The following is a 23,855-nucleotide window of genomic DNA, read 5'->3' as shown; positions in this document are numbered from 1 at the left end:
ATGGAAGCCCCCTAAGTGACCCTTGTTCTCCGATGCTGCCATCTATCCCAGAATGACTTCCGGGTATCGCGGCTCCGGCGCTGTGACTGGCCGGAGCCGCAATGACGTCACTCCCACGTATGCACGCGGGAGCCGCCACTAACGGCATGATCGCTGTTAGCAGCAGCAGGCGCAGTGCGCCTGCGCGCCACTGTCTATGCTGCTTGTCTTTTGCAAATATCTCCTAAACCGTGTAGGTTTAGAAGATATTTCTTGCACCTACAGGTAACATAGATCCCAACTGTCCCTGATTTCAAGGGACTGTCCCTGATTTGGAGCAATGTCCCTCATGTTGGTCTGATCTATATAGTTGTACATAAAATGCACTTTTTATCTTTCAAAAAGTGTTTCCCAGCGCTAAACCTTTCATCCAAATTCTAAATTGCTTCATTTGTATATTTTAAGAGCAAATATAAAGGAATAGTAGTGGTATAAAAAAAAAGCACTTGCGGATTTAATTAACCTTTTTTTGTTGGTTAATTCTCTTTTAAAGGGGTGTGGCAGGGGGCGTGTCCTATGCCTCCATACTTTTGCTAGTAGGTGTCCCTCATTCCCATCTCAAAATGTTGGGAGGTGTGCAGGTGAGCCTTAATCTAGGCCTGGGATATGCAATTAGCAGACCTCCAGCTGTTGCAGAACTACAAGTCCCATGAGGCATAGCAAGACTGACAGCCACAAGCATGACACCCAGAGGCAGAGGCATGATGGGACTTGTAGTTTTGCAACAGCTGGAGGTCCGCTAATTGCATATCCCTGATCTAGGCTTACCTGTAGGTAGGGATGAGCTCAGGCGTGTTCGCATGGAACACGTGCAGAGCCCGCCGGGAAGTCAGCGCTGCGCTAATCACAGGCAGTGAGACATTTCCCGATCTCTGCCGCCGCACATGGGGGCAATGTCTCACTGCCTGCGATTAGCGCAGCCCTGACTTCCCGGCGGGCTCTGCACGTGTTCCATGCGAACACGCCGGAGCTCATCCCTACCTGTAGGCAAAAGTGGTGTGTAAGGGTTTACAAGCACTTTATCTGCCTGTCATTACACAGACATGCATCAGAGTATATTACAACATTCTTTGGAATATGACAGCTGAGATCTGGTTATGCTGGTTTACATGTTTTCCGTGTTAAAAAAGAAATAAATAAATATATATCACATCAGAGTAGAACTTGCAGACAGGACTAGCAGGACGACATTTTCAGTTTGGCCAGTTTAATAGTTAAATGATCTGTAAATAGCGGAGTCACCGGACATTCACAAGTCACAAGTCGGAAGTTCCTGTTTTAAGTCTTGTACAGAAGTGACTTTCACTTTCAGAGATCTCTTCCACTTCTCTTCCACTTCTCTTCCACTTCTGCAGAGACAGATTGAAGAATCAAAGACTGGAGACCACATCATCAGAACGGTTAGTAAATGGCACACAAGACAACAGAGGAATGAATGGAAGTGCTAAATCGTCACTTTGGTTTGATGCAGGTTGTGGCGCACAGAAGCTTACATTCAAAACTGGGCATTTCTTGCAGGCAGTTTGAGGTATGGTGGAAAAAAACTTTTTTTTTTCCCATTTACTAAAATGATAATATAATAGGTATTCTATTTTAGGAGCAAATTACTAAACAGACAGCACCTGCTTAGCACCGATTCCTTCATCTGTTTCCAGAAATACAATCTCATTGCCGGCCATGCGGTTTGTTTAGCAGGATGTGATTGAATCTCTCTGATACAAAGGAAGATAGTTGAATCACAAAGTAACAAAGAATAGATTCTAGACCGTTTTATACCCCAACCTCGGGCTACAAACTCTTCTACATGGTTGCCCGTGGAATCTGCACTAATGTCAGTAAACAACGGCAAATAATATCCATCCATGTGGTTTTGTTGCCAGATATGAAATGCTAGAGGAGATTTCTCTTCTCTTCCTCTTCTGTCTGAAGTGGACAGAAATTCAACAGAAGTCCTACTTATGCAAACACAGCAGTAAAATCCTGACAGAGGCTCTAAACTTTGTTTCAGCTACTAGGAAATCTATATATATATAAAATATCCAATGGTTGCCACCGCACACAAATCAGGGATAAAGGCTGGGCCCGGGTGCACAGCAAAGACTGTAGTGCATATAAACCAAAAAAAAGAGCCACACTCTCGGATCTTGAAAGGTGAACGCACAATGGCGGTTTAATTCTATGTTTTCAACGCTTCTGAGGAACACGAGCCATTAAACCGCCATTGTGCATTCACCTTTCAAGACCTGGAAGTGCTGCTCTCTTTTTTTGGTTTATATACATCTATATATATATATATATACAGGATCTCACAAAAGTGAGTACACCCCCTCACATTTTTGTAAATATTTTATTATATCTTTTCATGTGAGAACACTGAAGAAATGACACTTGTCTATAATGTAAAGTAGTGAGCAGGGGCAGACTGACAACTCATGGGGCCCCCAGGCAATCAGAGATTATGGGGCCACACAGTATACAAACACACAGTATACACAGACATGTTTCTATTGGCTGAGAAGGTACTGGAGAGGCGGGGCAGCTATAATCTCTGGATTTTTAGACCAAAAGGATGTCGGTCGGTAAGGGACATTTCAGAGACAGATGTAAAAAAACACAAATTTTTACATACTGTCCCTGGTTTTACTGAGGCTGGCAACCCTGATGGGGCCCCCTAGTGGCATGGGGCCCTCGGACAGTGCCCGAGTGGCCCAATGGTCAGTCCACCCCTGGTAGAGAGTGTACAGCTTGTATAGCAGTGTAAATTTCCTGTCCCCTCAAAATAACTCAACACACAGCCATTAAAGAGGAAGTAAACCCTGATGGGTGTTACTTCCTCTTTGATTCCATGCAAAGGTAAAGCATAATGGACTACTGTGCATCGCATCGCATATTAGTCCATTATGTGTCACTTACCTGACACAGGAGCCAGTGATGTCACCGCTGTCCCCTGTAGTCTGGAGCATCCATCTTCTCGGTGGGTCTCGCTGCTCCGCCGCTGTCATTCGACGAAGCCGCGATGACGTCACTCCCGCACATGCGCACGGGAGCCGCCACTCACAGCATATCGCAGCTAACAGTGGCGCGCTCAGTGCGCCTGTGTCTGCAGCGCATGCGCCATAGACAACGGTGCCTGTGTTTTGGCAAATATCTCCTAAACCGTGTAGGTTTAGGAGATATTTCTTGGACCTACAGGTAAACCTTAATCTAGGCTTACCTGTAGGTCAAAGTGGTTTGTAAGGGTTTACAGCCACTTTAATGTGTAAACCGCTGGCAACAAAAGCCCCAATTAGGGCCCAATTATCCCCGGTGTCATGTGACTCGTTAGTGTTACAAGATCTCAGGTGTGAATGGGGAGCAGGTGTGTTAAATTTGGTGTTATCACTCTCACTCTCTCATACTGGTCACTGAAAGTTCAACATGGCACCTCATGGCAAAGAACTCTCTGAGGATCTGAAAAAATTATTGTTGCTCTACATAAAGATGGCCTAGGCAAGTGATGGCAAACCTTGGCACCCCAGGTGTTTTGGAACTACATTTCCCATGATGCTCAATTACACTTCAGAATGCATGAGTATCATGGGAAATGTAGTTCCAAAACATCTGGGGTGCCGAGGTTCGCCATCACTGGCCTAGGCTATAAGAAGATTGCCAAGACCCTGAAACTTAGCTATAGCATTTTAACAGGACAGGACAGGTTCCCCTCAGAACAGGCCTCGCCATGGTCGACCAAAGAAGTTGAGGTCACGTGCTCAGCGTCATATCCAGAGGTTGTCTTTGGGAAATAGACATATGAGTGCTGCCAACATTGCTGCAGAGGTTGTAGGGGTGGGGGGGTCAGCCTGTCTGTGCTCAGACCATACGCCGCACACTGCATCAAATTGGTCTGCATGGCTGTCGTCCCAGAAGGAAGTCTGAAATAAGAGGGATCGGGAGCTTGGTCCCCAACCAGGCTTGCTCAAAGAAATAGGGGCAATTGGACTATATCAGTACAGTAGAGAAAGAACATTCAAATGTATAACAGATATATAAAAGTAATACAAAAATACTAATCAGTTACCGGGTAAAAGCATGGTAACAATTCATGTATATCACCAAGATAATGATCCCCAGATGGGGAAGATCACAATGGGACAATTTATCACAGATAGCATCTCAACTAGTTTTGTGACTATTGCCGCTTTATCAGGAGGGTATCTGTAATTTAATTAGCAGACGGTCAAGAACAATGTAGTTACCCAAAGACATAAACAGGCAATGCAAGGCTGCAAATGACACGGACAAGGCTGCATTGATGGGCATTTCAATGTAAGTTTTTTTCCTTAAAGCGGGGTTCCACTGCCTAAATTGTTTTCTTTTTTTTTTTTTGCTAGAATGTCACAGATTCAATTATTTAAAATTAAAACTCACTTGTTTCAGTTTTTATGCTGTTAAGATGTCAGTTTTCTGTTTAAAAAAATGTTAAAATCGTCTTTTTTGGCCGTTCTCATCTTGCCTGTGGGCATGTGAAGCCCACAGGCATCCTCTTCCGGGGATACAGTGCTGCTGATCGACCAGCATGCACTGCGCGTTGTATCCCCGATCTCGCGCATGCGCAGTAAGTTGAATTTGGAGCGCCGTCAATAGCTCAGGTTGCCATCGCAACAGGCGGCGGCGTCGGAAGTCCCGCCCTGTTGTGATGGCAACGTAGCTGAAATCCCGCGATAACTCGCGCCAGGCCGCCTCACTGACTCCTGGGAACAATGACACAAGCTCCCAGGAGCCAGTGCGGCTATCAGGAAATTACGAAATAGCCGCACTAGCCACGCCTCTATCTGCACACAGGACAGACAGGAAATACAGAGGATTACAATGACAAGAACGTTACAAAGAAAAAAAAAACCTTCAGAGAGTTGATTGGATTTGTCTAATGTCTTAAAATCGGGTGGAGCTCCGCTTTAAACTTCCCTCCTAAAAGTTTTTTTCTTTTAAATTCCCTCCTAAACTTGGGGTGCGTGTTATACGCCGATAAATACGGCATCTGCCACACAGGGAGAGCGTTGTTTTTAATGGGAATGGTTGACTCAAAGAATTGTACTGGGGAAAGAAGCATAAAAGCACAGCTGAAGCATCACTAAAAAAGAAGCAGACGTTCATTTGTAAAGATGGCTGCCTCCATGTACATGTATTACATGTATTATCACTAAAACACAAGGTTTATAAAGCATTGATACTGATACAATTCTCAACACCAAACTGATATTGTTTGCATATTCATCTAGTTAAACATTGAAAAACCTCTAAATATTATAAAAACAGATGAAATGTGTATAAACCTATACTTTCACCCGTCTTAAAAAAGATGATTTTTAAAAGAAAACGTTGCTCTGTGCTACTTTATTCCTTTATTGCAGTGCAGATGAATCCAGTGGAGGACGATGAGAACCGCCACGGCCTTTATCTCAGGTCAGCAGTAGAGAATGACGAGACGGCCATGATCTCTGATCCCGACCTCCAGATTTCCAGATCTTTGCAAACTTTTGAACAAGGTAAAAGTCGGCTTCTCTGAAATGTAACTTTATCTTTTGTGCAAAGTTCAAAGATCAATTCTGAAATGAGGCTTTATGCACATTCACCTTTCACCTCTGCGGCATAAAAAAATCTCTACTTGTGTAAAGTGTGGCACGGTTGTATTGTCCCCAGAGCAGGTAATGTGCACTTTACACATGTAGTGGCACATAGCTGTGTACAGCTACATTCACCTACTTATGGGTGGCAGTACCCAGCATTCTGGGCACCAAAATACACAAAGCACGTCCAGCAACAATCACTGCAGGCAACCATTGCCAGTGGAATCGGCCACGAATAGCTGTGGCCACCAAAAATCTGTCATGGAAGTGTATAGTCTCAGGAGGCCCCAGTTTTTCCTTTTAAAAAGCAGCAGCAGGAATTAGTAAATTCTTACTGCTGCCAATTTACACCGTGGCAAAACGCCCGTGGTGAATGTAGCCTTAACCACTTCAGCCCCGGACCATTTTGCTGGTCAAAGACCAGACCACTTTTTGCCATTCGGCACTGCGTCTCTTTAACTGACAATTGCGCGGTCGTGCGACATGGCTCCCAAACAAAATTCACGTCCTTTTTTTCCCACAAATAGAGCTTTCTTTTGGTGGTATTTGATCACCCCTGCGGTTTTTATTTTTTGCGCTATAAACAAAAATAGAGCGTCAATTTGGAAAAAAACGCATTATTTTTTACTTTTTGTTATAATAAATATCCCCAAAAAATGTATAAAAAAAACATTTTTGTCCCTCAGTTTAGGCCGATACGTATTCTTCTACATATTTTTGGTAAAAAAAAAATCATAATAAGCGATTATTGATTGGTTTGCGTAAAAGTTATAACGTTTACAAAATAGGGGATAGTTTTATGGCATTTTTATTAATAATTTTTTTTTTCCTAGTAATGGCGGCGATCAGCGATTTTTATTGTGACTGCGACATTATGGCGGACACATCGGACATTTTTGACACATTTTTGGGACCATTGTCATTTATACAGCAATCAGTGCTATATAAATGCAGTGATTCCTGTGTAAATGACACTGGCAGTGAAGGGGTTAACCAGTGGGTGGCAGTGTAGGGGTTAAGTGTTCCTAGGGGTGTGTTACTAACTGTTGGGGGGCTGGGCTTTCATTTAGTGAACACTGATCTCTGCTCCAATCACATGGAGCAGAGATCAACGTCACTAGTTGCTAGGCAGAACGGGGAGATGCTGTTTACAACAGCATCTCTCCGTTCAGCCGCCCCGTGAGACAATCGCGGGTATGCCCGCGGCCGGACTCACAGGGGTCCCGACCAGCACGCGAGCGTGCCACTGGCGCTTGCGATGGCAGGGGGGCATTAAAGATTGGACGTACCTGTACGCCAATATGCCTGCCTGTGCCATTCTGCCGATGTACATCGGCGTGTGCTGGTCAGGAACCGGTTAATGGAACATGGCATTTCCTCACCCATTTTCATTCTTCCTACACAGCCGGTCCAGTTTGATTTGATTATTGCATACAGGCCCCTTTCACACGGGCAGACCGTTTAGGTCCGCCTGTCAGTTTTTTGGGTGGACCCGAACAGACGCTCCACACAGGTCTATGGAGCGACATCTGACCCGCTCCGATCTACAAAAGTGCGACCGATGGAAGCCCCATTTTTCCATCCGTCTGGCGGATGAAAACGCACTCTATGGTCCGTCCTTCATTCGATCCCCCATAGAGGAGAGCGGCGCTCTGACAGGTCCGTCCCAGCACAGTGTGCAGAGACGGACCAGTCATCTGCCTGCTCAGCGGGGATCGACGGTGCGATCCCCGCTGAGCAAAGCAGAGTCCGCACACGTCTGTGTGAAAGGGCCCTTAAACCTACATGTTATGCTGTTGATCATTAGCAGCTGGTATACTTTCATGCTGCCTCATGGTGGCCCTTTCGGTGGACTTTAACCACTTCAGCCCCGGAAGGATTTGACCACTTAAAGCAGGAGTCCGCCGGGACTCCGCGTTTTTTTTTTTTTTTAAAAGCCAGCAGCTACAAATACTGCAGCTGCTGACTTTTAAAATAGTGACACTTACCCGCCCAGCGCGCCCGCGATGTCGGCACCCGAAGCCGATTTCTCGATCGTCTCTCGGGTGCTGCCGCCGCCATCTTGGGTATGGGAATCAGGAAGTGGAGCTTTTTGGCTTCATTTCCCGGTTCCCTACTGCGCATGCGCGAGTCGCGCTGCGCAATAAGGACGGTCCCCGCTGCCTCTGGGATCTGTGTGTTTCCCAGGAGGCAGCGGGGCACTTGCGGAAAGGGGGCGGGCACTTGCGGAAAGGGGCGTAATCTACGCCCCTTTCCGCAGAGAGCTATCCCGGAAGTGGGTGCAGATACCTGTACTGTACAGGTACCGGCGCCCCCCTCCCCCCTGAAAGGTGCCAATTGTGGAGAGGGTTCCAATGAGCGGAAGGTCCACTTTAGGGTGGACCTCCGCTTTAATGACCAGGCCATTTTTTTTTGCGATACGGCACTGCGCCGCTTTTATTGAAAATTGTGCAGTCGCGTAAAGCTCTACCCAAACAAATTTACAATTTATGTCTTTTTTTTTCCCCCCACAAATAGAGCTTTCTTTTGGTGGTATTTGATCACCTCTTTGGTTTTTATTTTTTGCGCTATTAACAAACAGAGCGACAATTTTGAAAAAAAAAAATATATATATATATATATATTTTTTTTTTTTTACTTTTTGCTACAATACATATCCAAAAATATATATATAAAAAATACAAATTTATCAGTTTAGGCCAATATGTATTCTTCTACATATATTTGGAAAAAAACAAAAACAAAAAAAAAAAAATCGCAATAGTCGTATATTGATTAGTTTGTGCAAAAGTTATAGCGTCTACAAAATAGGGAATAGATTTATGGCATTTTTATTATAATTTTTTTATTAGTAATGGCGGCGATCTGCGATTTTTAGCTGGGGGTGTGACATTGCGGCGGACAGATCAGATACTTTTGTGGGACCATTTATACAGTGATCAGTGTTAAAAATAGCAGTGCTGCCCGAGTACAAGAATGAAATGCTACACCCATTCCCCCCACCCCACCCACCCAATTATTTTTTTTTTAAATAAATCACGTCCACCAAAAAGGCCCCTACATCACGTCCAAAAGGCCGTGATGTCATCAGCTGGAAATGATGCAAGACATGAGAGGCGACGCCGTCATCATTTCCGGCTGATGACATGTCCAGCCCCAATGCTACCCTCAAATAATATTTCAGTTCTGCTTGTTGCAAACAGGGCGGATCGCATGCCGGCCACCTATATTCACTTTAGGGGGTCGCCATTGATAAGATATTTTTAATAGAAATCTCAGTACCATAGCATATTATTATTATTATTACGGTATATTATATTATACAGGTTTTATATAGCACCAACAGTGTGCTCAGCGCTTTACAACATGAGGGCAGAAATTACAGTTACATTACAATTTGGTAGAAGAGGAATCGGAGGGCCCGGCTCATTAGAGCTTACAATCTAAAAAGGAAGGGGCAATTGATACAAAAGGTAATAGCTGTGGGGGGGGGGGGGGGGCTGATGGAGGAAGTAACAGTGTATTAGTTAGAAGCAGGATCGGCTACTTTGAAGAGAAGGGTTTTCAGGGATCGTCTAAAGATGGATAGATTAGGGGACAATCGGATAGATTGGGGTAGGGAGTTCCAAAGAATGGGAGAAGCTCTGGAGAAATCCTGGAGGAGAGCATGGGGGGAGGAGGGGACAAGAGAGCTAGAGAGCAGGAGGTCTTGGGATGACCGACGAGAGCAGGTTGGTTGGTATTTTGGGACTGAAGGCCCTGTACACACGATCTGACTTTTTGACAACAAACATGCAAATTAGCGGTTTTGGAGCAACATCTGACCGTGTGTACGCTCCTTTGGACAAACTTTTTTGGTTTTCATCTGACTTTTGTTGGCTGTGCGAATGGACAAACTTTCCAGCAACAAAAGTCCGATGGAGCAAAGTCCGACCGTGTGTACAGAAAACCATCGGACTTTTGTACAAAAAGTACAAACACACATACTCGGAAACCAATGCAAAAGATCAGACAACAATACAGAAGTTGACCAAAGGTGGCGGTAAAGAGCAGAAAAAACATGTGATTTGGTGAAAGTTGGCTGAAAAAGTCCTGCCGTGTGTATGCAATACAAGTTCACGGCCGACGCCCTTTGTACAGAAATCCACAGGAAAGTTTGTACAAAGTCCGATCGTGTGTATGAGGCTTTAGTTAGTGATGTAACTAGGGGCAGAGTTATGAAAGCCAAGTACAAAGTATTAATGGTGTCACAGCCCTTCTGCAAGCTCTATACATTTTATATATATATATATAAATATATATATATATATATATATATACACACTGTACAGTAAACAAAAACATAGGTAGTCCAGTTGCAAAGGTGGCGCCTCATTCATTTTGGTCGAATGTCTAAATAAAACTGAAGCTGAAAAGTTAGCAATTAAAAGGTCCATCGATATTCTTTCTCTCTCGAGGAAACTATATAAAGATTTGTTTTTCCCATTTCAAAGTGTTTCGATGGTCTCACGAGGTTCTCCAGGCCTTTGACGAGCTCCCAGATTTTAGCCCTGAACAAGCTGAAGAATTGACCTCGGTGTTTGTGTTCCCACTGGTAAGTAGCCCTCTTAGTTCAACTAATCAAGTAAACCTTTTTAAAGAGTTTGCCATTGCTGACCTACTTCTGAACATGCTAGTTGCCTGGCTCTGAGGCTCTGAAGCTGACATTCTGGCTTCCCTGCGTTGAGGAATGGACATGGTGTATCTGTAAAAAGCTCCTCTAAAAACACCAGAACTTCTGATAGGAAAATACAGGTTAGAAAAATGGGCTAAAAGCTGCATATTGCATGAGGCTCGTACAGCATCGGAGCATAAACGCATTTTACTGGCCAGAATATTTCTTTATTCTGCCCATTGGAATGCAATAATGCACATACACCTTACAAGTCAAGCGTTTATAGCGTTCTTCTGCTCCTCAGCTACTCTCAAGAATGGTGGGTTCTCTTTTTCTACCTGTAAACGTTGCTCTTCTAATACGTCTGCAAACACTTGCATAGTTGCCAAAAATAATAATTTCGGGACACTTTTTTGGCAGTAGGCGGAGTTGTATTATAATTAGGGGGCGGGGCATGCAGTTATAGGCGTGGCATAGGAAAAGTTGAAAATGCTCCTCCTAACATCTGGTGCCCCTCTGACATCCAGACTGGCCCTGACATCCAGACTGCCCCCTCTGACCTCCAGACTGGCCCCGACATTCAGACTGCCCCCTCTGACATTCAGACTGGCCCTCGACATCCAGACTGCCCCCCAACATCCAGACTGGCCCCCTACTGACATCCAGACTGCCCCCCTCTGACATCCAGACTAGCCCCTGACATCCAGACTGCCCCCGTCTGACATCCAGACTAGCCCCTGACATCCAGACTGGCTCCCAACATCAAGACTAGCCCCCCCATCCTCCAGACTCTGACTGGCGCCCAACATCCTCCAGACGCAGTCGTTGCCATGCGGAAAGAGTTTGAACTGCGGCCCTGTCCACCTTCCATACACTTCACAGACACTGGCAGCGGGGGTGGGCGGCGCCACAGCATCTCTATTGTAGACCAGCTTCTGGTCTTCTTTAAAATGGTCTCTGCCGGCCGCTAGAGGTCAAATCTAAATCGGGACAAGGGTTCTAATCCCGGGAAATTCAGGACTATTCGGGACTATCTGTCTTTATGATCCTATGTGCAGACTACAGGTCCAGTCTCCATTCCCTATGCTTAGTAGCTTGGCCTTAGTCTGCTGCATTTGGTTAATATCTCTGTATAACTACATAGCTGTGTCTCTCTGCAGGGTGGCCAACCGGTGTGTGTCAGGGATTACATGGAGGCCTTCAATAGTATGGCAGAAAATCAAAATCAGTTGCGAAGTCTGACCAGACAGCTGAAGAGATTGGGCAGAGCAGATGTGGTGAAAGCTATGCACCTACAGAGAGGAGCCCTCTGCTGGCTGGGTGAGAAGATACAACACAAGATTTATAACACCCTTCTCTGACTTGCCTGCTGCATTCCAGGCAGTGATGCTAAATCTAACAAAGACATTCTAAAAGAGTGAAACGTTTTCTGTCCCTGTAAAACCAGTACAAGAAATGGGAAGAAGCAGTTGTCACCAGGACAGGAAGCAATAAGAACTCCTCCCTTCCTCACTGTACAAATATAGTTTTGTTTTTTCACTTTTGAATTGGACAGATTTCCCACTTTACTGTCCCTACAGCAAGTAAGGCCGCGTACACACGCGCGGACTGTTTGCCCAACTTTGTCCGTCAAACAGTTTCGGCAAACAGTCCGCTCAAACTTAGCATGGACGGACTTGGCCACACACGACGGACGAACAGTTTGCTGAAACCGTGCGCGACGACGTGAACGGCACGTACGACGGGACGAAAAATACGACGTCCTATACACTGCATTATAACTTTCGGCGTGTAAATCCTTTCTGAGCATGCGCGGAACTTAGTTTGACGAACAAGCCTACACACGAGCGGACTGTTCGCTGAAACAAGGTTTCAGCGGACAGTTTTTCGGAAATTCCGAAAAACCTTGTTCGTCAAACTGTCCGCTGAAACTGTCCGCTGAAAGCCCACACACGAGCGGACTGTCCGCCCAAACACTGTTCAGCGGACAAAGTTGGGCGAACAGTCCGCCCGTGTGTACGCGGCCTGAGGGGAACTGTCAGCAACCGGGTCACATACGGCAATATTATTATTAATACACATTTATACGGCACCAACAGTTTGCACAGCTCCTCACAACACGAGAGCAGACAGTACAGTTACAATAGAATTCAATACAGGAGGGACCACAGGGCCCTGCTGCTCGTTAGAGTTTATAATCAGAGGGAGGTTCACGTCATACAAAATGTAATAACTGTGGGGAGACAAGCTGATGGAGCAGGATAGGCTTCTTCAAAGTGAAGGGATCGCCTAAAAGTGGACAGAGTAGGAGATAGTCGGGGTAGGGAGTTCCACAGGATGGGAGAGGCTCAGAAGAATTCCTGGAAGCGAGCATAGGAGGGGGTGATGTAGAGAGTAGGTGGTTTTGGGAGGAAGGAAGAAAACAGTTTGGTTGGGATTTTGAGACGAGCTTAGTGATGGAGCTGGAGGCCGAGTTGTGGACGCCTTTGTAAGTTGTTGTAAGTATTTTGAATTGAATTCATCGGGTGAGCGGAACCCAGTGGAGGGATTGGCAGAGAGGGGTAGCAGACACTGAACGTTGGTAAGGTGGGTGCGTCTGGCAACAGCATTCATGATAGACTGAAGGGGGGAGGAGTCTATGGAAAGGTAATCCGATGAATAAGAAGTTGCAGTAGTCGAGGCGGGAGATGACCAGCGAGTGAATTAGAAGCTTTGCGGTGGCATTGGTTAGGAAGGGGCCTGTTCTGGAGATGTTGCGGAGGTTGAGGCGGCAAGCTTTGGACAGTGATTGGATGTGGGGCTTAAAGGAGAGTTCAGAATCCAGAAATTAGATACAAAAAAATCATAAAAAATATTTTTTTTGTATCTAATTTCTGATTTTGTCACACCCGTTCCCATGGTGCATTTGTTTACTTTACACCTGATGGTCTAAATATAATTATTTTTTCTCTCCAATTCTATGACGGTGGTGGAAAAAATTCCATGTCTTGGGTGAAGGGGGATCATACTTGCAAAATAATATATGTACTATATGAATTATTTATGAATTTGTGTTTGTTTTAATCTTTATTTTTAGAAAACGCCAAAAGCTCCTGATGAAGCGTTTGTAGAACGCGCAACATGTAGAGCAATTTCGAGCTGATTCATCTATGATACACTGTCTACATTACTGTTTTTTTTTTTTTTTGCTCATGTTAATTATGATTTGTTATAGCAAAATGGAATTGTTTGAGTCTTTGATCAATATATGATTTAAATAGACTACATTGACAGTGTAATCGTTATGCTCTGAGGCAATCAGTGTTTTATGCAAATCCATGTATGCTTTGCATTAAAGAGGAAGTAAACCCTGATGGGTGTTACTTCCTCTTTCATTCCCTGCAAAGCATAATGGACTACTATGCATTGCATCACATCGCATAGTAGTCCATTATGTGTCACTTACCTGACACAGGAGCCAGCGAAGTCACCGCTGTCCCCTGTAGTCCGCCGCATCCATCTTGTTGGTGGGGTCTTGCAGCTCCGCCGTTGTCATTCGGCAAAGCCGCGATGACATCACTCTCGCGCATGCGCACACGGGAGCCGACAAGCGCGGCAGCTCCGTTGCTGAGTATGCCGCGCTCAGTGCGCCGCTGTCTACGGCGCATGCGCCGTAGACAGCGGTGCCCGTTTTCGGGCAAATATCTCCTAAACCATATAGGTTTGGGAGATATTGCTTGGACCTACAGGTAAGCCTTAATCTAGTCAAAGTGGTTTGTAAGGGTTTACAACCACTTTAAGGCCCCTTTCACACTGGGGCGGTTTTCAGGCGCTACAGCGCTAAAAATAGCGCCTGTGTAGCGCCTGAGAAAACCGGCTCCTTTCACTCCAGTGTGAAAGCCAGAGGGGCTTTCACAATGGAGCGGTGCGCTGGCAGGAGGGTAAAAAAAAATTCCTGTTAGCCGCTTCTTTGGAGCGGTGAAGGAGCGGTGTATTCACCGCTCCTACCCATTGAAATCAATGGGACAGTGCGGCTATACCGCCGACAAAGCGCTGCTGCAGCGGCGCTTTGCCGGCGGCTTTAACCCTTTTTCGGCCGCTAGCGGGGGTTAAAACCACCCCGCTAGCGCCCGCAGACCGCAGCTAAAACGACGGTAAAGCGCCGCTAAAAATAGCGGCGCTTTACCGCTGACGGCTGCACCGCCCCAGTGGGAAAGGGGCCCAAGTAATTTTTATTTTGTAAATAAATTTTGTTAAAAACCTTTTTTTAAAGAAACTTGTGTGTTCTGCCTATAAAGTCCATCATTTTCAACAAATTGTTCTAATAACTTGTGTAATGCAGATTTGGGTTTTAGACTTTCATAACCTGCACAATAGGATAGTAGTTATAGACAGCAGAGATGAATGGTTTGGGTTAACGGTCCCTATTATTTGCCTATGTTTACAGGTCCAGTTTTACCAGAAGAGATGGCGATACGGGACATTGTTCCTTCTCTGTGGGTGCCGCTAACAGCAGTGCTCAGCGCCCCCCATTCACACGGTGAGATATGTAAAGGAAACCGAGAGCCTGAACTTCAGGGGCCATCAGTGGTAAATTATATGTATATTTGTTCTGTGGCTGCCATGTTTATCCTGGGGCTTCAATACTTTTTGTATTACTGACCTGGAAAGTTTTATCTGCATGTTTGTTGTTGGTCTGCGGCTTTGAAAATACTGGAGCGGTGGGGATGCTGAATAAACAGAGCGCAGGTTTTCATTAACCGGATTGCCGACCAGCCATTGTCGTCATCCACTTCCAGACCGCCACACGCCGATATACGGCGGCTGTTTGAAGAGGGATATCTTTGTTATGGCAGCAGCGAGCTACCATAACCCCGGTATCCTCCTCTTCAGCGGAAGGTCCGGTTTCTGATAATAGTGGTCTCCGCGGCGGATTTGCCGTAAGATCACTTTTAAATCGGCAGCGGGAGAGGGGGGGGCCCCCTCCCGTTGGTCTCCGGGGGGCCCTCTGCCGCTTACCGAAGCCTTCGGTAGCGGTGAAGGTGATCGAGTCCTCTTCCATGTGGTATGGAGATGAGTGAGGGGAAGATGGCCCCCCCACGAAAAGGGATTACCGCTCCAGCCTCTCAGACACTCCACCAACGTATGACCCTAATGAGACACTCAGGTGCTGGCCCAGCGCAGTGAAGAACATAAAAAGAAGTTCCTGGATGGCCGCACGTCAGAGAAATGGCATCTTTATTGGTCAATAAAATCCAAATGCAGTCACATATCAAATATTTAAAAACAGGATAAAAAAGCTAACGCGTTTCACGCCTTGTTCTGGCGCTTATTCATAGCTAAGAAGATGGCCCCCCTACCCGTCTCCATAACATTGCAGGGTGGGAGCGACGTCAAAACGTCGCTTCCGCCCATAGCTCTTAAAGGGCCTTTTTTTTTTTATTGCATTTAGTGTAAATATGAGATGTGAGGTCTTTTTGACCCCCCCCCAGATCTCATATTTAAGAGATCCTGTCATGCTTTTGTTCTATTACAAGGGATGTTTACATTCCTTGTAATAGGAATAAAAGGTAAAATAAATAAGTAAAAAAATAAATAAAAAAATGTAAACGCGCCCTGTCCCACCGAGCTTGCGTGCAGAAGCGAACATATATGTGAGAAGCGCCCGCATATGAAAACTGTGTTCAAACCACACACGTGAGGTATCGCTGCGATCAGTAGAGCGAGAGCAATAATTCTAGCCCTCCTCCAACTCAAAACATGCAACCTGTAGAATTTTTTAAACGTCGCCTATGGAGATTTTTTTAAGGGTAAAAGTTTGTAGCCATTCCACGAGCGGGCGCAATTTTGAAGCGTGACATGTGGGGTATCAATTTACTCGGGGTAACATTAACTTTCAGAATATAAAAAAAAAAAAAAAAATTGGGCTAACTGTTTTTTTTTTATGAAAAAAAATATGACAAGTGTATTTTTTCCCCAAAAAAGTGCGCCTGCAAGACCGCTGCGCAAATACGGTGTGAAAAAATATTGCAAAAACACTAATTTTATTCTCTAGGGTTTTAGAAAAAAAAATTATAATGTTTGCAGTTTCTAATGCCGCGTACACACGATCGGAATTCTCGTCGGAAAAAGCTCTGATGGTTTTCCCGACGGAATTCGGCTCAAGCTGTCTTGCCTACACACAGTCACATTAAATTCCGATCGTTTATAACGCGGTGACGTACAACACGTACGACGGGACTAGAAAAAGGAAGTTCAATAGCCAGTAGCCAAAAGCTTCCGTCTCGTAGTTGAATCTGAGCATGCGTGATTTTTGGCGTGTCGGAATTGCATACACACGATCGGAATTACCGATAGAAAGTTTTTCCGTCGGGAAAATTGAGAACATGCTATCAATTTTTTGCTGGCGGAAATTCAGACAGATAAATTCCGACGGAGCGTACACACGGTCGCATTTTCCGATGAAAAGCTCTCATCTGTCTTTTTCTGGCCGGAATTCCGATTGTGTGTACGCGGCATTAGTAATTTTCTAGCAAAAAAAAAACTGTTTCTAACTTGTAAACAACAAATTTCAGAAAGGGGTTCGATCCTTAAGTGGTTCTACCGCGGCAGGTTGGCATGACTGTGTGAATCATAGATGTACATTGGGCGCTTTAAGAGCAATAGCAGGTGCGCGCAACCCCTGGGACCGATGTGCATGGCCAGCGGCCGCAAAATCCTCCGGTCACCCGCGATTGCTCTACAGGGATCCAGAGCGGGCATCTGTCGATGTAAACAAACAGATCCCGCTCTGACTGGGGAGTAGAGAGAGATCTGCTGTTCCTAGTGATCAGGAACAGTGATCGATCTCTCTCTCTCTCTCTCTACTCCTCTCACAGTAAGAAATACCTCACTAGGGAACACTTAACCCCTTGATTGCCCCCTAGTGTTAACGCCTTCCCTGCCAGTGACATTTATACAGTAATCAGTGGCTTTTTTTTAGCTCCGATTGCTGTATAAATGTCAATGGTCCCAAAATATCGTCAAGTGTCCGATCTGTCCTCCACAATGTCACAGCCTTGATAAAAATCGCAGATTACCGCCATTACTAGTAAAAAAATAATAATAATAATAATAAAAATAACATAAATCTATCCCCTATTTTGTAGACGCTATAACTTTTGCATAAACCAAACAATATAAAAGGTTATTGCTATTTTTTTTACCAAAAATATGTAGAAGAATACATATCGGCCTAAACTGATGAAGAAAACTTTTGTAAATTTTTTTTTTTTTTTTATATTTTAGCAAAAAGTACAAAATATTGAGTTTTTTTTTAAAAATGGTCGGTCTTTTGTTTATAGCGCAAAAAAAAAAAAAAAAAACTGCAGGAAGTTATCAAATACCAAAATAAAGCTTTATTTGTGAGGAAAAAAGGACATAAATGTTGTCTGGGTACATTGTCGCATGATCATACAAATTTCCAGTTAAAGCATCGCAGTGCTGTATCACAAAAAATGGCCTAGTCAGGAAGGGGGCAAACCCTTCCGGGCCTGAAGTGGTTAAATAAAAAAAAATGTAGTTCATATCAATGTCGGCAACCCTTAAAGAGGAAGTAAACCCTGATGAGTTTACTTCCTCTTTCATTCCCTGCAAAGGCAAAGCATAATGGACTACTATGCATCGCATCGCATCACATCGCATCACATAGTAGTCCATTATGTGTCACTTACCTGACACAGGAGCCAGCGATGTCACCGCTGTCCCCTGTAGTCCGCCGCATCCATCTTGCTGATGGCGTCTCGCAGCTCCGCCGCTGTCATTCGGCGAAGCCGCGATGACGTCACTACCGCCCATGCGCACAGGAGTCGACACGCGCGGCAGCTCCATTCTTGGAAATGCCGCGCTCAGTGCGCCTGCGCGCCCCTGTCTACGGCGCATGCGCCGTAGACAGCGGTGCCCGTTTTCGGGCAAATTTCTCCGAAACCATATAGGTTTAGGAGATATTTCTTGGACCTACAGGTAAACCTTAATCTAGGCTTACCTGTAGGTCAAAATGGTTTGTAAGGGTTTACATCCACTTTAAGCTGCATTCACACTACAGCGTTTTGAATCCGTGGCACATCTGCCTGCGATTTGACAGCACAGAGTTGTGAATGACAAAACGTGGACTCGCATGCAAAATGCCATTCATTTGAACGACACCTCAAATGGCGGCGCGGGTCTCTTGCGATTGTCACGTGATAAATTGTGCTTCAAAATCGCAGCTACCCGAATGCGGGACACAATTCGCCCAAGAGTAGCTGCTGAATTATTTTTGGGTGACATGCGTCTCGCGATACGGGTTGCCACCATTGCAGCTCGTTTTAAACGCACGACAATCACGGCAGACCCCACACCGCAATTTGAGGCGTCATTCAAAACACTGTAGTGTGAATGCGGCTTTTAGAGAGTCTGGTTGCTAGGGACAACGAGAGCACCATAAGCTTTAGTGTGTTTCACATATCGGGTCTCTGAAGGATCCTTCTGACAGCATGAACCAAATAATAGCAGGAAGTCAGGACCACTACTTATGTTCCCTCTACAGACTGGAAGTGGCTGGCGAGGAAGGTAGATCTTCCACCTCTATACATTAACTCATGGCAACAGAAAGACAATCCAGCAGATGAAGTTCTCACATACTGGAAGGTAAGGAAACGTTCGCCAAAAAGCACAAAGTATTACAAATGGCTGTAGAGATTAGGAAATATGCCGAGGAACTCTACAATCCGATTGTACAAACTCTTTTGTATGTCTTGTGTAAGAGGCTACCTGGAAAACCCGTCAGGTAGGTAGTAAATCAGGAACTCCTATTTACCTCCAGATAAAAAATATAAAAAAAATATTAAAAGCTCAAATCCATCTTTTACTCCACCCCCTGCACTACTTCCCCGAAGCACCTTTTTTTAATTTTTTTTTATCTAAATCACTTTTTACATACCTTCTTTTCTGCAGTCTTTAGGCTGGCTAGGTTACATCAGAGGTCCTTCAACTTTTTCCCTGTCGGTATGTATTTTTTACATACATACATATATTTTGTATAAAAGCGGTTGTAAACTGCTGCATGTTTTTTTTTTCTTACCTGCAAGGCAGATAGCACATGTGAAACTTACCTAAAAACAAAGGCTTGACATCCCTAGAGACAGCTTCCATCTTTACCCGTCTTTGCAGACTCTGACTGGGCGTAGCTGCGATGGCGTCACTCCCGCACATGCGCATGGGAGCTGCTGGTCACAGCACAGGGTGCTGAAGGAACAGCATGGGTGGCCATTGGACATGAATTCTTGTGAATATACAGTGCATCCAGAAAGTATTCACGGGGCGCTTCACTTTTTACACATTTTATGTTACAGCCTCATTCCCAAACTGATTAAATTCATTATTTTCCTCAAAATTCTACAAGCAATACTCCACAATGACAATATAAAGGAAGTTTGTTTGAAATCTTTGCAAATTTATTTAAAAAAAATACCATGTACATAAGTATTCAATACTTTGGTGAATCACCTTTGGCACCAATTACAGCCTCAAGTCTTGGTGAGTATGATGTATGATGAGTATGATGTATGATGAGTATGATGAGTATGATGTATGATGAGTATGATGAGTATGATGTATGACTATGATGAGTATGATGTATGATGAGTATGATGTATGATGAGTATGATGAGTATGATGTATGATGAGTATGATGTATGATGAGTATGATGAGTATGATGTATGATGAGTATGATGAGTATGATGTATGATGAGTATGATGTATGATGAGTATGATGAGTATGATGTATGATGTATGATGAGTATGATGAGTATGATGTATGATGAGTATGATGTATGATGAGTATGATGAGTATGATGAGTATGATGAGTATGATGAGTATGATGTATGATGAGTATGATGTATGATGAGTATGATGAGTATGATGAGTATGATGAGTATGATGTATGATGAGTATGATGTATGATGAGTATGATGTATGATGAGTATGATGTATGATGAGTATGATGAGTATGATGTATGATGAGTATGATGTATGATGAGTATGATGTGTATGATGTATGATGAGTATGATGTATGATGAGTATGATGTATGATGAGTATGATGAGTATGATGTATGATGAGTATGATGTATGATGAGTATGATGTATGATGAGTATGATGTGTATGATGTATGATGAGTATGATGTATGATGAGTATGATGTATGATGAGTATGATGAGTATGATGTATGATGAGTATGATGTATGATGAGTATGATGTATGATGAGTATGATGTATGATGAGTATGATGTATGATGAGTATGATGTATGATGAGTATGATGTATGATGATGTATGATGAGTATGATGTATGATGAGTATGATGTATGATGATGTATGATGAGTATGATGTATGATGAGTATGATGTATGATGAGTATGATGTATGATGAGTATGATGTTACAAGCTCGGCACACCTATTTTTGGGCAGTTTCACCCCATTCTCCTTTGCAGGACCTCTCAAGCTCCATTGGGTTGGATGGGGGAGGGTCGGTGAACAGCCATTTTCAGCTCTCTCCAGAGATGTTCAATCGAGTTCAAATCTGGGCCACTCAAGGACCTTCACACAGAGTGGTCCTGTAGCCACTTCTTTGCCATCTTGGCTGTGTGCTTAGGGGCAGCGTCCTGTTGGAAGAAGAACCACCTGCCCCCCAGTCTGAGGTTCAGAGCGCAGCATTGGGGCAGGTTTTCATCAAAGAGGTTTCTGTACAATGCTGCATTCTTCTTTACCTCGATCCTGACTAGTCTCCCGGTTCCTGCCACTGAAAAACCATCCCCAAAGCATGATGCTGCCCCCTCCATGCTTCACTGTAGATATTGGACAGGTGATGAGCGGTGGCTGGTTTCCTGCAGACATGACACTTGCAATCAGTTCAATTTTTGTTTCATCAGAACAGAGAATTTTGTTTCTCATGGTCAGAGTGCTTCAGGTGCCTTTTGGCGACTCCAGGCGGGCTGTCATGTGCTGAGGAGTGGCTTCCGTCTGGCCACTCTACTAGACAGGCCTGATTGGTGGAGAGCTGCGGAGATGGTTGTTCTTCTAGAAGGTTCTCCTCTCTCCACAGAGAAATGCTGGAGCTCCGTCAGAGTGACCATCGGGTTCTTGGTCACTTCTCTGACTAAGGCCCCTTCTCCCCCAAGCACTCAGTTTGGCTGGGAGGCCCCCTCTAGGAAGAGTCCTGGTGGTTCCAAATGTCTTCCATCTACAGATGATGGAGGCCACTGAGCTCATCGGGACCTTCAATGCTGCAGAGAGGTTTCTGTACCCTTCCCCCGATCTGTGCCTCCATACAATCCCGTCTCCGAGGTCCACAGACAATTCCTTGGACTTAATGACTTGGTTTGCACTCTGACTTGCACTGTGTAATGTGGTTGTAAACCTAGTTACACCACTTTTACCTACAGGTAAGCCTATAATCAGGCTTACCTGTAGGTACTGTAAATCTCTCCTAAACCTGCACGGCTTAGGAGATAATTTACCGTATACGCCTGCGCCAACGTCATTGGCACATGCGCAGTGAAAAAAAGGCCCTCCTTGCCGTTTCGGCCACGACTGGCGGCTCCCATGAGCGGAAGTGACATCACGAGACTCTGGCCAGTCACAGAGCCAGAGTCCATGGCCCTGGAAGGAAGAGGGGCAAAGATGGATGCTTCCACCAGTGGGGACAGTGTGGGCTTTGTTTGCAGTAAGTGCAACATAATGGGCTAGTATGCATCGCATACTACCCCATTATTTCTTTACTTTGCAGGGGGGAAAAAAAAGAAGGAAGTGAAACCCATTAGGGTTTACTTCCTCTAACTGGAGGACCTTCTGAAGACAGGCGTGTGCCTTTCCAAATAATGTCCAATCAACTGAATTTACCACAGGTGGCAAAGGCTGCGAATACTCGTACATGTGAGGTTATTTTTAATACACTTGCAAAGATTTTAAACAAACTTCTTTCACTTTGTCATTATGGGGTATTGTTTATAAAACTTGGAGGAAAATAATGAATTGAATCCATTTTGGAATAAGGCTGTAAAATGTGTAAAGAGTGAAGCGCTGTGAATACTTTCCGGATGCTCTGTAGTCATAAAATTATATATTTATTTATTTTAACCATAGTGGGGAAGATTTAGAACCTCCGAATCCTTTATTTCGGTCCCTGTCCCTTTGCTGCCTGGTTTGGCGACAGGGATCACTAGGCTTGTGCAATTCGTTTCGTAACGAATCGAAATTCGGCCGAATTTTGCATCTTAAAATAACGAATACGAAAGAAATATAATGAAGGAATTCGGTAATTCTTAAGGCCGGGTTCACACTATAGCGATGCGGGAACGCCGCAAATCCGCTGCGTTTTCCCTCATCGCATGACTCCCGCCGGCAGTTCACACTGCCCTATGCGGACTGCTGGGAGTGTCAATGAAATCTTAATGACACCCCCAGATCCGTCCGCATATCGCAGTGCGATCTGCAGACTCGCACAGGAATCGGATCGCATGGTGTGAACACCCATGCGATCCGATTCTGCTGCGGACCAAAAAAAGGGTCCCGTGCGAGTTTGCGGCGGGAGCGATGCGAATTCAGCCATACTATCTGTATACTATCTGTATGGCTGAACTCGCATCGCTACAGAGATCCGATGTGATTTGCACTGCAGTGCGAATCACATCCGGATCTCCCCCCGCAGCAGTGTGAACCCGGCCTGAAAGATCTAATGAAACAAAAGGTCAGCTCAAAGTAAATCTTATAGTCCATTAGATATGGGCAATATGTCAAGTACTTTTCTGCAGCAGAGAATGACATTTTGCGACCTGACTTTGGGGCCACATATCTCGGGGTCACTTATAGCTAGAAACCCCAAATTGGGTATACAAACACAATAGTACTAGCACTACAACATATCCAAATTTGGAGTTTCTAGCACCAAGTGACCCCGAGATACATGGCCCTAAAGTCGGGTCACAAAATATTTTCGAATGCGGTTGAAATAATGTCGAATCATGTTAAAATCATTTCGAATTTGGTTGAAATATTTTCGAACGCGGCCGATTTTTCGAATTCGGTAGAAAACTAAACGAAATCCGAAAACGAATTTAAGGAAGTTAACGAATATAACTAAACGAAATTAATGAATTAACGAATTAAAACAAAACAAAACAAATTTTTTCCTTTTGCACATGTCTAGGGATCACAGACCTAGGAAGTAAGCAAAACTCTCCCCATCAGTGATCAGGACAGAGATTGAACCCTGAGAAGAGGCGCAAATAACCCTTCTAAAATGTACCCCTCCCCCACTCCAAAAAAAAAAAATAAATAAAAAAAAAAAGAAGGACTTGAGTTACACTTTAATAAATTTTCATGTCGTTTTGAAACCCATTCCACGCAGGTGCGGGAAGATGCTACCATTGGACGGCTGTTTGATCTACTTCTAGAGCATCGGAAAGACCTGGCAGCAATGTTATGACAGCCATTGTGTCGGCATGGACTACTTGACTATTGCATGTTGTAAATTAGGTCAATAAAACAAGAAAGTTA

The 23,855-nt window shown here is 44.5% G+C and overlaps 1 protein-coding gene across 1 annotated transcript; it reads left to right on the top strand.

Moving 5' to 3' along the window:
- The first annotated feature begins 1,268 nt into the window (after positions 1–1,268).
- Positions 1,269–23,855, top strand: LOC143986500 (uncharacterized). The gene is made up of 8 exons (XM_077484847.1): positions 1,269–1,439; positions 1,511–1,567; positions 5,435–5,564; positions 10,139–10,239; positions 11,460–11,619; positions 14,726–14,818; positions 18,845–18,945; positions 23,707–23,855. Exons 3-8 carry the CDS (start codon positions 5,435–5,437, stop codon positions 23,782–23,784), a joined length of 663 nt encoding a protein of 220 aa, XP_077340973.1. The 5' UTR covers positions 1,269–1,439; positions 1,511–1,567; the 3' UTR covers positions 23,785–23,855.

The sequence above is a fragment of the Lithobates pipiens genome, unplaced genomic scaffold, assembly GCF_037356315.1.
Source record: "Lithobates pipiens isolate NorthernLeopardFrog02 unplaced genomic scaffold, aLitPip1_a1.2 Scaffold_166, whole genome shotgun sequence".
In the NCBI taxonomy this organism is placed as follows: domain Eukaryota; kingdom Metazoa; phylum Chordata; class Amphibia; order Anura; family Ranidae; genus Lithobates; species Lithobates pipiens.
The sequence above is the reverse complement of the archived record's forward strand: the minus strand, read 5'-3'. Positions and strand labels throughout refer to the sequence as shown.

Bases quoted from the DNA above. Each gene is read 5' to 3' on its own strand.
- LOC143986500 (XM_077484847.1), top strand. From the start codon at position 5,435: ATGAATCCAGTGGAGGACGATGAGAACCGCCACGGCCTTTATCTCAGG. The intron at 11,620-14,725 runs GTGAGAAGATAC...CTATGTTTACAG, and splicing joins AGGAGCCCTCTGCTGGCTGG to GTCCAGTTTTACCAGAAGAG. The intron at 18,946-23,706 runs GTAAGGAAACGT...CATTCCACGCAG, and splicing joins AAGTTCTCACATACTGGAAG to GTGCGGGAAGATGCTACCAT.